This window comes from Doryrhamphus excisus, linkage group LG10, assembly GCF_037039965.1.
Source record: "Doryrhamphus excisus strain RoL-2023G ecotype Guam linkage group LG10, RoL_Dexc_Guam_v1.1, whole genome shotgun sequence".
Taxonomy (NCBI): domain Eukaryota; kingdom Metazoa; phylum Chordata; class Actinopteri; order Syngnathiformes; family Syngnathidae; genus Doryrhamphus; species Doryrhamphus excisus.
The window spans coordinates 1,997,429-2,014,533 of record NC_136366.1 but is presented as its reverse complement, the minus strand read 5'-3'; the positions used below and the strand labels follow the sequence as shown (position 1 = coordinate 2,014,533).

General features: G+C 39.0%; 2 protein-coding genes and 1 long non-coding RNA gene across 4 annotated transcripts in view; 1 reads left to right on the top strand and 2 right to left on the bottom strand.

Annotated features, from left to right (window-relative positions):
- The window catches only part of plekhh2 (pleckstrin homology domain containing, family H (with MyTH4 domain) member 2), a 28,439-nt gene extending 22,899 nt beyond the window's left edge, over positions 1–5,540 (bottom strand). The window contains exons 1-2 of the mRNA XM_058064453.2: positions 5,330–5,540; positions 4,109–4,243 (exon numbers count right to left, since the gene is read on the bottom strand). Of these exons, the coding sequence (XP_057920436.2) occupies positions 4,109–4,231 (123 nt within the window). The 5' untranslated portion in view covers positions 4,232–4,243; positions 5,330–5,540. The remainder of the gene's footprint in view (positions 1–4,108; positions 4,244–5,329) is intronic.
- LOC144901043 (uncharacterized) overlaps positions 1–17,105 on the bottom strand; it is a 91,013-nt gene that overhangs the window by 39,000 nt on the left and 34,908 nt on the right. The window lies entirely within an intron of this gene.
- The window catches only part of thada (THADA armadillo repeat containing), an 87,046-nt gene continuing 76,000 nt past the window's right edge, over positions 6,060–17,105 (top strand). For both annotated transcript variants that reach the window (XM_078793828.1, XM_078793829.1), the window contains exons 1-18: positions 6,060–6,113; positions 6,340–6,483; positions 6,581–6,690; positions 6,763–6,893; positions 8,449–8,597; positions 8,696–8,728; positions 8,808–8,856; positions 8,979–9,163; positions 10,161–10,255; positions 10,388–10,611; positions 11,725–12,446; positions 12,558–12,712; positions 14,049–14,204; positions 14,291–14,398; positions 14,478–14,601; positions 14,813–14,958; positions 16,360–16,582; positions 16,655–16,790. In XM_078793828.1, coding sequence (XP_078649954.1) covers positions 6,411–6,483; positions 6,581–6,690; positions 6,763–6,893; positions 8,449–8,597; positions 8,696–8,728; positions 8,808–8,856; positions 8,979–9,163; positions 10,161–10,255; positions 10,388–10,611; positions 11,725–12,446; positions 12,558–12,712; positions 14,049–14,204; positions 14,291–14,398; positions 14,478–14,601; positions 14,813–14,958; positions 16,360–16,582; positions 16,655–16,790 — 2,819 coding nt within the window. In that variant the 5' untranslated portion in view covers positions 6,060–6,113; positions 6,340–6,410. The remainder of the gene's footprint in view (positions 6,114–6,339; positions 6,484–6,580; positions 6,691–6,762; positions 6,894–8,448; positions 8,598–8,695; positions 8,729–8,807; positions 8,857–8,978; positions 9,164–10,160; positions 10,256–10,387; positions 10,612–11,724; positions 12,447–12,557; positions 12,713–14,048; positions 14,205–14,290; positions 14,399–14,477; positions 14,602–14,812; positions 14,959–16,359; positions 16,583–16,654; positions 16,791–17,105) is intronic.

Below are 17,105 nucleotides of genomic sequence, written 5' to 3'. Positions count from 1 at the left end.
CAATCAATATAGACCCATCCATCCATCCATTTTCCTCTGCTTATCCGGGTAGCAGTCTTAGTAGGGAAGCCCAGACTTCCCGGTCCCCGGCCACCTCCTCCAGCTCCACCGGGAGGAGACATAATCCCTCCAGCGTGTCCTAGGTCTGCCCCGGGGCCTTTACCCGGCTGGGCATGCCCGGAACACCTCACCAGGTGGCCAATTTAGGTCGATTTCCTTAAAAAAACACACATGATCGGTGCCTTTCCGATTGCTGTGGCGTCCGCTGTGTCACGTAGCATTGCCAAAAAAACGACACGTCTCTTATAGAGCCGAGAAGAAGCTGTTTGTCCCGTATTGTCGGGAGAGTCAAACCTCAATGGCTTCAGTTTTTGACAGCTACGCCAATCGATAACAGCCTGTTTGATCACTCCCTAGTCAAAACTATTGGCGTTCGACTATTCTTGTTTACACGTTTTGCCTGTCTGTCAGCTTATGAAAGTAGGCTTGAATGGATTGTATGAATGCAATATGAATGGTATTTATGTTTATGTCTATTTAGGCTTCTTATATGTTTTTAGACTCTTTTTTATACATATAATAATATATATAATAAATATATAGCTTTTATGTAGCTTTTATGGTCGTCAATCATGCACTGTCTGGTTTGCACTTTAGTTTCGTTGTATCATAACAATGACAATAAAGATATTCTATTCTATTCTATTCTATTCTATTAGCTGTGCACAATGTAAAGTTTGGTTGGTTTTCGGACGCCTGGTTTTCAGACTCCAAATGTGACTTTTTAGCGGATATAACGTCCATGGGCTCCAGAATCACTTTTTCAACTCTACTCTCTAGGTGTCATTACACATCGTCGAACACATCGTGTGTCCTGTCTTATGATGGCGGTACCATCACAGGGGTCTCCTGTCTCACCAGCAGTGGTCTTATGTCGCTGTTGGTTTGTTATCTTTGTTTGCGCTGTTAATGTTATTTAACTATTATTCAACTTCTCTGAGTTTGCGTGACATTTCTCCTCATAATACTATGTTTGATTTTGTTAAACTGCTGATTTTACTTCTGCTCTTTTTAGTTTTCTTGTTGAAAACAAACAAAAAAAAAAAACTCGAGGTCGGCATGGCTGAGCTTCAGCTTTCACTCAGCTTCTGTTCACTCGCAGAGACCAGCAAGAAGCAGCCACACCCTGTCGGTTTCCACAAACCAGGCCTCCTCTGGACACAGCCGGCCTTTTCTGCAGCCGTAGCCACTTGTTGGTTCAGTGTGATTTGGGAGAAACCATTTCTAAGAATGCAGGTTTATGAGATGATGTCACTGTTTATGCCCAAGCTTGGACTCGGAGGTGGCTCTTATTTAAGGTCATGGATTTTAGAGTTCAATTGAAGATTTATCATTTTGAAAAGTAAATGAGATTCAAATACACAGCAGATAATTCTGTTGGTTATAAGAAGTCATGAAAACGGTAACAGGGACTCCGATTTTCCAACACCCGGTCTTCCTCTCGCTCGCTGCGCTGCACCACAAGCCACTCATGTCTCCAAATAGCAGATATAGCATCTGGCAGAGAAGGGCATGCTAATTACAAGGCATGAGGAGTATACGCTATATAGAGTATACACACACACAGCAGACATAACATATAAAAAACAAGTTTGTGTGATGGCTTTTTGTGTAAGATATATATGTAGTGGGATTAGCAGCAAGAGGTTGGATTCATTGAATATATCTAATATGAGACCCCTATTGAGCGTATTCAACACACAAATTTGACCTGTCACCTCTCCCACACCCTTGGTAACCTCTGTTTTGCTCGCTGATGCCTCCTCTGAAGTCCATTCCCTGTTCGGATCCACTCTAAATTGACTTCCATTCCTGGAATTCCACAACCGGCGCTCTGTGTCCAACCTCCTCCTGAACTCCAGTCATCCCTCCTCCGTCCACAGCCAGCTCACAAAGCCTCTTTCTCAGCCTCTACGACCCACATCCCCTGCAGGACTTTTCCTGCTCGGCATGGCCTGTAGACACATCTGCACACTATATGCTCACTATATGCTCACTATATGCTCACTAAAATTACACTGTTTTTACTATCATATTCATTGACTGGCCAGAACATTAGATACACTTGCAGTATCATCATTGCCAAATATACTATAAAATATTGACATGTTAAGTCTGCATCACTCTGACTCTAATATAATGGATCCTCTATATCAAGGTGGCCAAACGTTTTCCACCAAGGGCCACATCATGAAAAATGAAATGATGCAAAGGCCACTTACATATTTTGTAAAGCAACATATGTAGATATGCTAACAAGTTATATATATGTATATTCCACTAGAAAATACTGTAAATTAAAAAGTGTATTATTAGGAACTTTGGTTTAAGCTCTTTTCTCCCCAATTTTTGAAGTTGTTTTGTTGTTTAACTGTCTTCTTACATTAAATAATATTCATAAATTTTGTTTATGCTATGTTATGACTTTATTCCCACAATGTTTTGATTTTATTCCCATTATATTATAATATTATATACTTTTCCCCAACCTCATTTTCAAGATTTACACATTTGTTTTGTTTGATTCTCATAATATTACAACTTTTAAAATATGTATTAAATTATATAATAATAATAATAATAATAAAACTTTATACATTATTGTTCCTCATTATATTATGAGTTTATTCTCTTAGAAGACAACTCTTAATATTTTGACTCTGCTGGGGTGTGCTGGAGCTTATCCCAGCTGACTATTACAACTTTGTTCTTATACATCTTTTTATCGTAATTATGACCTTATTGCTATAATATTTCAACTCTATTCTTGGAGCCTTGTCCGCAACCTAATTATCCAGAAAACATACAATATGAGATAAGTAGCACACGGTTACAGCTGGACTGAACCACTTGTCTTTTTTGTAACCAAATCTAAAATTGGACACGTTTTTATGAATTAATATGAACACAGACACAACACAAACACAAAGCAGACTTTCTGCAACACACGCATACACAAACACAATTTACCAAACTAGGTATTTCCTCCCTCGGGGAGCTCAATCTTTACACCAGGCCTACCCCCCCCCCCTTTTTCTCTCTACTTTATTTTCTTGCCCTCATTCCCTCGCTATCATTTCTCAGAAGCTTTCTAGGATTTCATTACATGGCAGGGTCTGCCAAGGGACGCGATCAAATACACACACAGTGGAGACTCAGCACACAAATGGATGAACGGAAAAGATAACGACAAATTTGAAAGAAAAAAAGACAAAAAAGAGGCTAGTAAATGTTTTTGTCAATTCACATTACCTAATGTTTTTTTTTTTACTGACAAGTGAATACAGTTTCCTCACTGCCTGGTCTCTCATTGGGAGTGACCAGGATGGATAGGATCAGGAACGAGTACATCAGAGGGACATTACATGTTAGAGGCCTTGGAGATAACGTCAGTTATCATCCAGACTGAGATAGTTCGGACATGTCCAAAGGTGACATAGTGAATATATTGGTAGAAGGATGCTGCGTTTAGATCTGCCAGGTAGGAGGCGTCATACCAAAGTCATACTCGTACCGCTCACAGATGCTAGGAGGCATATTTGCATGGTCTTTGGGTGATCACGCCATCAATTATTTGTATGAAACAATTAAAAGACTGTTATAGTGAGTGTCTGCAATACTGTCTCATATATGGGAAATTTGTTTTTTTTCAGTTTCCTCTCTGCCTGGTCTCTCATTGGGAGTGACCAGGATGGACAGGATCAGGAACGAAGTAAATCAGAGGGACATTACATGTTAGAGGCCTTGGAGATAAAGTCCTTTAGGCCAGACTGAGATAGTTCGGACATGTCCAAAGGTGAGATAGTGAATATATTGGTAATAGGATGCCATGTTTAGAGCTGCCAGTAGGAGGCGTCATACCAAAGTCAAACTCATACCGCTCACAGATGCTAGGAAGCATATTTGCATGGTCTTTGGGGATTGTTTCCACATGCCTAATACACCATCCACTAATAAACACCATTGTGAATTACTAATTTTGTTTATTTCACCTCAATATTTGAACTCTGAGTATAGACAGTGACTGGAAATGGAAACTCTAACCAACCTTGTCAGCAGTGAGCTCTCTAATTTTGATGATCTGAACCCTGAACTTCATGAGTAGAGCTTCGAGGACCATACACTTGTCCTTCCAATCCTCCTGACTCATAGTCTCCTCTCCTTCCGCCATATTGCCTTGTCTCTGGAAAACACATACAGAACACACTGATGTCACACATAAACATAAATTAAATGTACATATTCTTTTTTTAACAACCATATCCATCATATCGGTGATACATTGACTCTTTGGTGTTTATATCCCGAATGAAATGCCATGGAATGTTTTTGGGTTTTTTTTTGCAGTCGCCACTACCTTGAAATATTCCGAGGTTGATCCCAGCTGGACCAGTGTGGGCAGTGGGTGTATCGCTGAGCTCGACCAAGCGAAAAAAACAACAACCCCAGTTTCCCAGTGCTGTCGTTGGAAAACAGATAAAAGACAACGCCGGATGGGAATCTTTGATGCCAGGCGTATATGCTAGAAAGCGCGGCTTTCCCCTCCATATAATAACCTCTCATTACCAGGCTGGCGTCTGAGCAAAGAGACTGCAAACATGTGTGGAGAAAGGTCATAAACCGGCTTCCACGGGCTTATTTCTGACGCTTGCTTAGATGTGGCAAACACTGATGATGACTTGGATGAGTCTCGATGAACGTTCATACCATTGAAGATCATTTTCTAGGATTTTCCATCATGGTGGACATACAGCAAATTCTCTGTATGATTATCTTTTTATTTTTCTTCAGAGTGTCATTTCATAGAGATGAAGAAAGGATGTGGTTGGCAGTTGAGAGGCTGTTTCACCCCTGAGTCATGCTTGTTTTTGTTTTTTTTGTCTGCTTGATGGCCTTTTTTGTGACTTTTTTTCCAACTTCCTGTTGGTCAGATTGACAGTGTCCAGATGATAACTGAATGATACAATGTTTTTATTAATTACATTTCAGTCTTACTTACTATTAGACACCGTATGTGTTGATAAAACACTTCTCAAAAGAACTTTTATTCATAAAGTCGCATACTGATGTCTTTCAATGCTAACAATAACTCCTCTATGATGAAGACCCGCCACAGTTATGGCACATAACCGGCTGGCATTCAAAAGTAGTATTTTCATATTTTTTGTTTTAAAAAACCAAAAACGACATCACGACATCTTTCTTTAAAAAATGCAATACAACAGTATAGTCATTGAGGTTAATACATTCCAACAGTTTGCCCACTTACCTAATGGAAATACTGTACGCTATAAAACTCCGCTTCAAGCCATATTCGGCGGCGACTTCTTTATACTTTTAATAGTCCAGTCGAACGATTTCAGTTGGAAAAAAAGACAGCACAGTTGTCCTCTATCCGAGGAGTTTCAGGTAAAAGTTGGGAATGTATCAGCGATACAGTGTAGTTTTGTCAAACACATCCAATCACAGTTTTAGTGGGCGTTCCCCTGTGTGGGAGAAATATGACGCCTATTTGATTGACGTATATCATCAACCAATGAAAGACTCGCGCGCTATTCGGTTACTCAGCCCCCCGTTTTATTATTATTATTATTTTTTTTTAAACAAATTAGTTCCCTCCTCAACCATGCTAAGACTGATGCTCAGTGATGCTATAATAAATATTAGATCGCATTAAATAATTTTATAGAGTAACCTTAATTTGACTCGTCTGTCCAACCGGATGTTGTATTCAAGACTACTAGTGTGTAAAGTAAGTTTGAATTACAGCGGAACATTGAAAAACGTTGTTTGTTGCTTTCAAAATAATTAAATTTCACATCTTCTCATCTCAGATGATTTTCTTCACCACGTGCTACAATTATTATTGGTATTATGAGATCTGAATCTTAGAAATGCCCTATAATGTGAGTGCGAATAATGAATGAATTGATGCAAAATATCATACGAGAGTTTAACTCTGGAACGTCTTCTACCGGAAGTTATGGAAAGTGACGTATATCGGAAGCTGTAGCGTCTTTTCCTAAACCACATGATACAGGGCAGCGGTAAAGGTAAGTCACATTTGCACACATATTCCTACAATTTAGACGTTTTGAGCTTTTATTCTTGTGTCTAAATGGTGTTGTCAGTATTTCTCTTATTTTATGCCTAGCCTAAGTTGCTATCAGCAGCAGATAAATTGACGTTAAAATTGTGGCGAAAGTTCGTGTATGAAATACAGGGAAAGTATTACCTGGTTTCCTTCTTCTTCTTTAATAAAAGTGTATTTTTTTGCAGACATATGCTTTGCGACTAAAGGTGCCGTTTTTAAAAAAATAATCTAAGTTGAATTCTGCTCCTGTGGCGTGATGGTGGTGAAAAAGAAGGCACCCAAAGTTGAGGCTTTGGTTTTGGATGAAGAGAAACTGCACCACTTGTTAGGTAATGTGATTGACAGCCACTGTGGTCATCAATGGTTCATGATACACTTTGCATTGTCACATTATAATACTGAACAGTGTTTTCTTGCTTCCTCTAGCATCTCTATCCATAGATGGAGGACACGATGGAGTGAGACAGGTTGCACACACTCTGCAGTCTTGTTTGGAGCTAAAAGATCCAGTGCAGCAGATCCAGTTGGTCAAAAAGGTACTGCATTCTGACAGGGATGTCTTAAATATTAGTGATGTACCTAAGATATTGTGTTTGTACGCCAATTAGGTTGGTTCACAGCTGGAGGCACTCGGTGAAGAGCAAACGGATGAAGCGCTTTTAGGAGCATGTCTGCACACGTTGGCCTTGGTTTACATCTCCCAGCAGGCCAAGAACCCTTTGCGAAGAGCCATTGCCAGGTACACGACTTCATTTACTCGTACTGTAATCTCTTGTCACTTTGCAGTTCAGATTTCACAGCTTCACTCTATATGTTTTTTTTTATGCCGGAATTAATAATTAATGTTCTTTCGTAGTTGAATACAGCCCTCGTAAAAAAAAAAAAAAAAATTCCCCAAAAATTTGTTAATTTTTTTTATTACATTTTTTTCAATAAAAAATTCTTAACATTTTTTTAATTCCTGAAATTAAGCATTTGAAGCTTAAAAATGGCTAAATCGACATGTATGCAAATAATGATATATATTTCAAGAAAAAAAACTACACTTCAAATATGGAGATAAAGTGGTGAAGTCACTTTTAAAGTCACATGTTCTTCTCATAATTTTATGACTTAATTCCTACAATATTTAGACTTTATTTTCATATTATAACTTTTTGCCCAACCTTTCCATATAATGACAAGTTATACGACTTGGAAAAAAAAACAAATTTTTTCATCAATATTTCACGTGTATGCTACTAAAATGACATTTTTCCTCATAATATTATGACTTCATTCTTGTAAAACGTTCTGTTAATATTTTGACTTATTATTGTAAAATTACAGCATTTATTTTCATGTTTTAAAAATGTTCCAGCTAATTCAACTTTCTTCTTGACTGTAAAATTTCTTCTTGGATTTATGACTTTATTCCTTTTTAATATTTTGACTGTATTCTCATAATATAATATATTTGGACTACCTCATTGTCCAAAAATGACAACGTTGTTGTTTTGTTTGTATTTCACATTTTTACGACTTAAAAAATATTTTTGTTAATATTCCAACCTTATTCTACAAAAATTACATTATTTTCCTCATATTACATTATTCTCAACTTTTTCCTGTTAATATTTTGATTCATGCTAAATTATGGCTGATATTTGTATTTTTGCTGCTGCAGGCTAATAAAATAACATCCCAGGCTGCCAATTGCCCCCAAGCTGCCCCTTGGACACCCCTGGGCTAAATGAAGTAAAATACAAATATAAGGCATTCATAACATGCATTGAAAGACGCTATGATAATATGAAATATTCTATACTGTCTGTCAGTATTGTTACTGGAGTGTTGAACAACAGGCTTTTTTTATTGGAGGTTTGAATGATCTCACATAATAATCACAAAGATTATTATGCTACTGCGGCCGTAAGTTATGAATCTTTGAGTTATTTTCTTTTGTTATGTTTAGTATATTGTGTAATATGAGTGTTAAGGCGGCTATAGGGGTGTTATGTCATGTTTAGAGGGCTGTAATAATGTAAAAAAAAGAAGGTTTTCTATGCTCTAAGTATGAAAATATTTTATTTATAAATAAGGAATCATAAGTAGCAGAAATTCACTTATCATGGTTGAATCTGGAAACAAGTAACCATGATAAACAAGGTTTAAATATTTCACCTCGGTAACTGTAACTCTAAAAATGAGCATAAAGGAGGAGAGTTTAAGGAACAGTTGATTTTGATTTTGCATTCAATTTAGTAATAATAATAATAATGACGTCAACTTTGTCTGTGTTCTCCCCTGCGTAGCGCCCTGAGTTTAGTACCAGCCCGGCTTCAGGAGCAAACCACAGCTTGTCTGTGTGCGTGCTTGTCCGACTGTTTGTCTGACGCCAACCCAGACCGGTACTCGCATGTTGTTGACACCATCGCCGGCTGTATGGACGGCTTCCTTCTGGGTGCGTGCACGGCCATTGTGATTACCTCATGATTGGATGTAATGTATAATGTACATTGCTTTCAGGCTATTAACTATTTATAATAACTTTATTATTAGGTGAGGGATGCATCGATAAATTACTCCCAGAAGGTTTGTTTGTGAATTCCTTATTTTTTTGTAAATTTATTTTGCATATAATCTACCATTGACTCTTTTCTGTGCAATGTAGTGTTGCAGTTTCTTTCTAAGGGATTATTTGAATGCCTTCATCAAAACAGGTAAGATATAGTCATTATTATATAGTCAGCATTCAGAGTCTTTCTATCGTGTATTGAGACCGCACTCCTATCAGTCAGCATCTCAGTAACTCTGTCTTTGTCGCCCTCTGCTGTCCAAATAGTGACCTACAAGGCAGACACCTTGCTCAAGCCCAGCTGATGCGTTCCTGTCTGATGGCGGTGAAAACGTCAATGCTCGTCATTCAGAAATGTCAGGGCTCTGTTACTGCTGCCTTGCCCATCAACCGGTCACTGGTGGACACGTTGAGCAGCCTGCTGGCCTGCTACATGCATATTGTCACCGACGGTAAGACGCCTTATCACATGGTAACTGAAATTTTTCTTCTGAAATAACCTTTGTTCATTTTATTCTTTTCATTTTTTGACTTTATTCGTATAAAATAACTTTTTTTCCAACTTTATTATCTTTTGTTGCTTAAACAAGTAAAGTTTCTTTAATATTTAAGTTACGTAATAGTTTAATCAACGTTATTGTTGTGAATTTGCACCTTTTTTCACATTAGAGTACAATATTTTTCTTGTAATAATCTAGTTCTTTAAAATTGCAGCTGTTTCTACATTTTTGCTGTTGTTATTACATTTTTCAACTATTTCAGCTACATTTTTGTATCGGAATTATGACTTTCTTCCCATAATTTGGCTCTATTCTCTTAACACAACTTTATTTTCCCCCAAATCACAACTTTATTAATTGTTTGTTTTTCATTACAGCTTTGAAATTTTTTTTTCTTGAATATTCCAACTTTATGGTACTAAAATGCTACTATTACAACATTATTCTCGCAAAATTATCAGATATTCTCTTCAGATTACAATTTTTGTTTGCTCATTTAATTAGGACAGTACATATTAATCAACATATAAACAAAAGCATCACAGTATATATCGGAATTATGACTTTCTTCACATAATTTGGCTTTATTCTCTTAACACAACTTTTCCACCACTTAATTTTCCCCCAAATCACAACTTTATTTATTGTTTGTTTTTCATTAACTTTGAAAAACATTTTTTTTCTTTAATATTCCCACTTTATGGAACTAAAATGCCACTATTAAAACATTATTTTTGCAAAATTATAGGATATTCTCTTCAGATTGCAAAAGCATCACAGTAAATATGCCAAAATTAGCTGCAATAGCTAAATTTCATCCGTCATCCTACACATACATGAACATTTATAAACAACACCACACATAAAACGGCATAAAAAGATGAAACAATATACAATACTTAATAATAATAATAATTAACAAACAACTTTCCACCCGTTTAACTTCCAGAGGAGTTCATCCAGGCAGTTCAGAGCACAGCCGGCATGGCCATCGTCCTTTTAATCAGATCTGTGATGGGCTCTGGAGAAGAAGTTGCGACTGTGGTGAGTTGAAGATTTGAGTCATGTAATATTATTATATATTATATATTATTAATGCATAATGATAACACTTTTCACCCGTTTTAATACATGGCATCGGGCAAAGTTGACCATATTCTCTTGTGTCCACGTCAGGTGTGCGGTTTGCTGCGTGGCTCAGCGCGGGGCTTGGATTGTGCGCCTCTGTGGCTCAAGCAGAGGTGTGAGCGTCTGTGTACGGGTGCACGCCCCCCCGGTGTCTCCGTGTATCTGTGTCATGGGGCTCTGGCCATGCTGAACTGGAAGGGGGCTCTTCCTGGCCCGCAGTGGGAAACACTGCTGCTGCTGGTAGCAGACACGCTGCTGGATGTAGATGCCAGGTAATATCATCAATTGGAACTGATATACAATGTTTAACATTATTAGAGCCCTGCAGATATTAAATAACACCCCTATAGTCCCATTTTTACACATTAATTTTTGTTCTTGTTTAAAGTTGTTTTAGAACCTTTCATTACAGCTCTTGCAATGTTTCCGTCATAAACCAATAGCGGTGCTCCGATCAGGTTGTTATGCTGCCGATTTCCGATCATCCATGAGTGAAATTGATTGATACTGATACCGATCAAATGGATTATGATTAATTAATTTTTGATGAGAGCTATTGGCCAAGGGTGCTGTGGGGGTTGAGGTAGGAAAATTCCAAGGTCCCTTGACTGCCACGGAGCACATAGATCACTAATAATTTTTTCAAAAATTAGGTCACTAATAAAAACAAATAACGAGTTAATTAAAGGGGGGGGGGTCAATTTTTTTTCACGGGGCTCAGAATTCCTAGCTGCACCCCTGCTATTGGTTATACTACGTATATGAATAAAGGAACCATAAAATCACCTTAATTTAGGTAAAAACATTCATTCATTTTCTGCCGCTTTTTCCTCATGAGGGTCGCGGGGGTGCTGGAGCCTATCCCAGCTGTCTTCGGGCGGGAGGCGGGGTACACCCTGGACCGGTCACCAGCCAATCATAGGGCACATATAGACAAACAACCATTCACACTCACATTCATACCTATGGACAATTTGGAGTCGCTAATTAACCTAGCATGTTTTTGGAATGTGGGAGGAAGCCGGAGTACCCGGAGAAAACCCACGCATGCACGGGAAGAACATGCAAACCTCGGTCTCCTAGCTGTTAGGTCTACACGCTAACCACTCGACCACCATGCAGCGGGTAAAAACATTTATTTGCTTTTTCAAGAGAACATATATCACTCGTGAAACTTGCAGAGGATGAGATGATTTCTCCAATGAGACTTTGGATGTGAGGTCAAGTACATTGGTGGAGTCCTAGCAGGACTTCCAAGTAGCCTGGACTTGGGCTCCAAGTGAGAGAGCAGTCAGCAGTACCTGATTTGAAAGCAATTTGGAGAAAAAAAATAGTATTATTTTTCTTGATATGTTGCCTTATTCTGTGTATTCTTCTATCTTCAGTATGAAAGAGTTTAGTACCGTGATGGTGGTAGCTCGAGTCCTGACCCTATGGAGCCGGGCTGCCCTGGAGTACCTGCAGGGAGAGAGGCACCTCCGTTCCCCGAACCTTCAGCAGTCCCTGAGTGGGCGGTCAGATTTACACAGACGTCTCCTGGAGCATATCTTCTCACACTGGGAGCATCCCTTGGATGGAGTTCGCCAGCAGACACACTCCTTGTTCCGGAACCTCCTACTACTCCATCAACACACCAGTTCCTCCACCTCAGACTCGGCACCAGACGGCTATGTCTTGGAGCTCGTGCAAAGACTGCTGCAGCTGGAGTGGCACATGAGAGGAAAATACGGCGCCCTAGGGTGTCTTGTTGAGATCTACGGTGCCGGGCACCTGCTGGAATTGCAACCACAGCTGCCTTCATGTCTCCTGGGTCTGATGAGTGACCAGACCTTGGCTCCGTATGCCAGCGACCTACTGGAAAGGTTTTTTATCAGCCATAAACAACTGCTTGCAGCTGAAGCCCGCACTAAAGAGACGGGTGCAGAAGACTGGATGGAACGCTGGCACCGGATGTGGGTTACCCCCTTACTGCAGGTGTTGTGCAGTGCCAGGGTGGACCAGACCAGTTACATTTTGGATTATTTTTTACCTAAATTGCTGCGCTGTAGCCCGTCCAGTTTGATGCATATGGTGCAGGCCTTGCAACACAGATCGTCCCGCTGCATAGGTAAAAATAAAATTGTATGTATTCAACCAACACATATAAAACTATACACATATAAATAATCCATAGGAGCATTTACACTTTTCTCATCTTCACTGATTTGATGCTCAACAGGTTCGTCTGACAGCAGGGGGGCACTCGGGGCCCTCATGACATGCCTGCGGGCGGCCAGGGCTCAAGGCGTGATGCAGACTCCACAAGAAGGTCTTTGGGGGGGACTGGTGCCCCTCATCTTACTTCGCCAAGCATTGGTACACAAACATGATCAAGTGAGTCCCTTGTTTCAGTGTAAAGAACGGTTGTCCAATTTCACATGTGGAATTACGACAGCTGTTCAACTCCGATTTAATAATAAAAAAAAAAAAACAAAAAACGTCTCACATTTCACTGAAGCTAACGAATGATGCTGGGAACGCCGAGGATTGCAATGTTTATAGTCTTTCTGTGTAAATATCACGTGTTATAGGTTAGTATGTCCTATGTATGTATGTATATATATATATATATATATATATATATATATATATATATGCATTTTCTGAATGCCTTAAAATTATATTTTAGTTCATTTAGCCATTGTAATGCTTGAAAATGGTTAATTTAGGCACAAATTATATCCAATTTGCTTACTTTTTGACTAATAATTTTTTGACTTGGGCTGCACGGCGGTCGACTGGTTAGCTCCCAGGCCTCACAGCTAGGAGACCGGAGTTCAATTCCACCCTCGGCCCAGACATCTAATGCAAACGTCCAATAGCATGAAGCATATTATTAGTACATTACATAGTATATACATATTAGTATATTATATTTGTGACTTTATTATGATTTCCCTCTTGAGGATAAGTGGTAGAAAATGAATGACTAAATTAATAAAAACTAATAACAACATATTTACATTTCAGGAAATTTTGTGAGGCTGCACGGCGGACGAGTGGTTAGCACACAGGCCTCACAGCTAGGAGACCTGAGTTCAATTCCACCCTCGGCCATTTCTGTGTGGAGTTTGCACGTTCTCCTCGTGCATGCGTGGGTTTTCTCCGGGTACTCCGGTTTCCTCCCACATTCCAAAAACATGCTAGGTTAATTGGCGACTCCAAATTGTCCATAGGTATGAATGTGACTGTGTATGTGCCCTGTGATTGGCTCGCCACCGGTCCAGGGTGTACCCCGCCTCTCGCTCGAAGACAGCTGGGATAGGCTCCAGCACCCCCGCGACCCTCGTGAGGATAAGCGGTAGAAAATGAATGAATGAATATGAATAAATCATGCTGCTTGTGGATGAATATGGCCTGTTATACAACTACGATGGTAATGCATTCAAAGATGTGATAGTTGTAGTGTTCTATACTGGTCACTAGGTGTCAGTGATGTGACTGTAATGTTCGGTCAGACACACAAGCACCAGACTTGGTTGCCAGGACAAGGACAAGTTTTACTGCAGGTTTCGTACGCGATCTCACAACAGGTACAATAATTAATAATGTTACAAAACATATTTAGGAAGTCATAAACAAGTTTTCTATGAAATCCTATTTCACAGAAATTGACTTATCTTGACTTACTTATTAAATTGACTTAATGTTGATGTGACTTTCCTTCTAGGTGAGGATGGATGCTTTGGGTTTGGTGTGCGAGAGCAACCGCAGCACTGAGGTTCTGACCTCGCAGGAAATGGACCTCATCCGTCACTTCCTCCTTCCCAACCTCAACAGCCAATCACCGGGTGTCAGACAGCAGACCATCAGTCTGTTCAAGAAGGTCAGTTACTGACAGTATGTTCTGAAGTTTTTGTTGGTTATTATTTGTTGACGACCTGCAGTCAACTTGCTTGGACTTTTGTGCAGATGCTTTGCAGGGTAAAGGACAGCGCACAGATGCTGCAGAAGAAACAGAGCCAAGAAAGAGAGCAGGAGCAGAGAGACAGAGATCTACAAACGTTAAGTCTTTATAAGGTATTTTGCACACAATACACGTTCCTACGGTTTTCATCAAGAATTCAATTTAATCATAATGTGTGTGTGTGTGTCATAGGAATTCCTGAACTGGTTATGTACAACGTTGTTTGAGGTTTTGCTTCCTGGAGCTTCTTTTTCTAAATGCCTGATGTCCCTCCACTTGCTTGGTGAACTAGCTCAGCTCTTCACTTTTGACGTTGGTATGTGTACACATTATGCTTTCATAACTGTCATGTCAAAGTACAGTATATCTATCAATTCGTTTTCTTGTGGAAAAACCACATGATCATTTTTTGACTTAAATTTTCTACACTGGAATACTGGATCTAAATCCTTGGAACATGTCCTGCTGTTATTCATGTTTTTTTTTTAATCAGTTTTACATTACATCCCATTCTGTCTTTTCCTCAGGACCTGATGGTTTTGCCCTGGGTGATGTTGTGACCCCTACGTATGCTCAGAATGTCCTCTACTGTGTCGCAAGCAACTTTCTGGAAGTCAAATTGCTAGCTTCAACGTTACTAGAGAAACTTCCCCCCTCTGTTGTGGGACTCCAGGTTACTAGTCTATACCTGTATTGTAGTATCATTGTTTGAATAGAAAATGTTTGCAAGTAATCCCTTGCAAGTGTGCAGTAATCCCTTGTTTATCGTGGTTAATTGGTTCCAGACCCGACTGTAAATAGTGAATTTCCACAAAGTAGCATTCCATATTTATAACAGAATATATTCATAGTGAGATATAGTTCATCTTCAAATAGCTAAAATAATACATAAGGCTAAAAATAACCAATTAGCTAAAAATATCATCCAATACTTCTCTACAAGAGAGGAGAAATATGATCTCAGGGAAGAAGTACATTTGAAACACTTCTATGCTAGGACTATACGTTAAAAAGCCATAGCATTTCAGTATGTGGAATCAAACTATGGAATGGATTGAGTAAGGAAATCAAACAATGCACAACGATGAGCCAATTCAAGAAACAATACAAGCAGTTGATGTTTGCTAAATACAAGGATGAAGAGTCTTGAACCAGTCATGATGTGCTATATATATCACTATATTGACACTTACTATGGTACCCATTATGGCATTGGATGCTCATATCACCGAGTACTTTGGTACGGGACAAAAAAAAAAAAAAAATTGTAAAAATTAAAAAAAACAAAAAAATTAATAAAAATTAATAAAATAAATTAATAAATAAAATAAATTGCTAAATACAAGGATGAAGAGTCTTGAACCAGTCATGATGTGCTATATATATCACTATATTGACACTTACTACGGTACCCATTATGTCATAGGAGGGTCATATCACCTCGTACGTGACAAAAATAAAAAATGTTTAAAAAATAAAAAAAAAAAAAAATTTTTTTCAATACAAATTAATAAAATAAATTAATAAATAAAATACATTTGCTAAATACAAGGATGAAGAGTCTTGAACCAGTCATGATGTGCTATATATATCACTATATTGACACTTACTATGGTACCCATTATGGCATTGGAGGCTCATATCACCTCCTACTTTGGTACGTGACAAAAAATAAAAATTTAATTTTAAGATAATTTTAAAACATTTGAAAATAATTTTTAAAAATTAAACTATATTAAGAAAGCAGGAAGTGAACAAATGTAACAGTTACTGATTGTAAAAGTACCAGATGGAGGGGTAGGATTTAATAAGCTTTGCTTCTTCCTACTCCTTTTGGACATGTGGAACCGTGAACTGATTATGGGATGCACTCAATTGTAATCTGATGCATGCTCAAATGGAATAAAACCATTACCATTACCAGATAATAAACTGTTTATGATCTGTTCAGCACAGTTTAGTCCTGTCACAGTCATGAAGTAAAACCCCCACAGTCACCTTTACACTTGTATTACGTATATTATATTATATGTAGTAGACATATTAACATTGTCATTGGTGTCTGTGGGCTTAGGAACAAGAGAGGATGCGCTACCTACTTCAGGCAGCGTTGGACCTGAGCACCAGCACCAAACCCTTTGACAGCGTCACCGCTGCCCACCTGCTAAACCTGCTGCTCCACCAGCCCAATCTGAGCCTGGAACTACAACAGTGCGCCCGGGAGCAGGGAATTGACTTCCAGCCTCCCTCCTCGCTTCCATCAGCACCTGATGCTCTGGAGGTTAACACGTTGGCTGGTAAGATGTCGGTCCAGACTCCAGAGAGTTGCACTTTACGTCATATTGAGCGCCATGTCTTTCTCTCCGCAGTGATCCAGTTCTTGCTGCTTTGTCTGCAGTCGGAGGTCTCCAAAGCAGAGTCTTTCCTCTTACAGGCCGCTGCTTCGTCTCCTCTCTATGGCAGAGTCCACTGCATTACTGCCGTCCTGCAGAGTCTGAACATAGAGTGAGAACAATCATTACATTTGGAACTGGGCACCAGGGGGCGCCAACTATTGGCATTTGTCACTCCTAGCTGTGAGGCCTGCGAGCTAACCAGTCATCCGCCATGCAACCCAAGTCAAAAAATTATTAGTCAAAAAGTAAGCAAATTGTATATAATTTTTGCCTAAATTAACAATTTTTAAGCATTACAATGGCTAAATGAACTAAAATATAAATGTAAGGCATTCAGAAGATTCATTCAAAAATGTTTTGATGATATGTGATATTCCACACTGGACTTTAGGTGTCAGTATTGTTAACTGTAATGTTTGGTGAG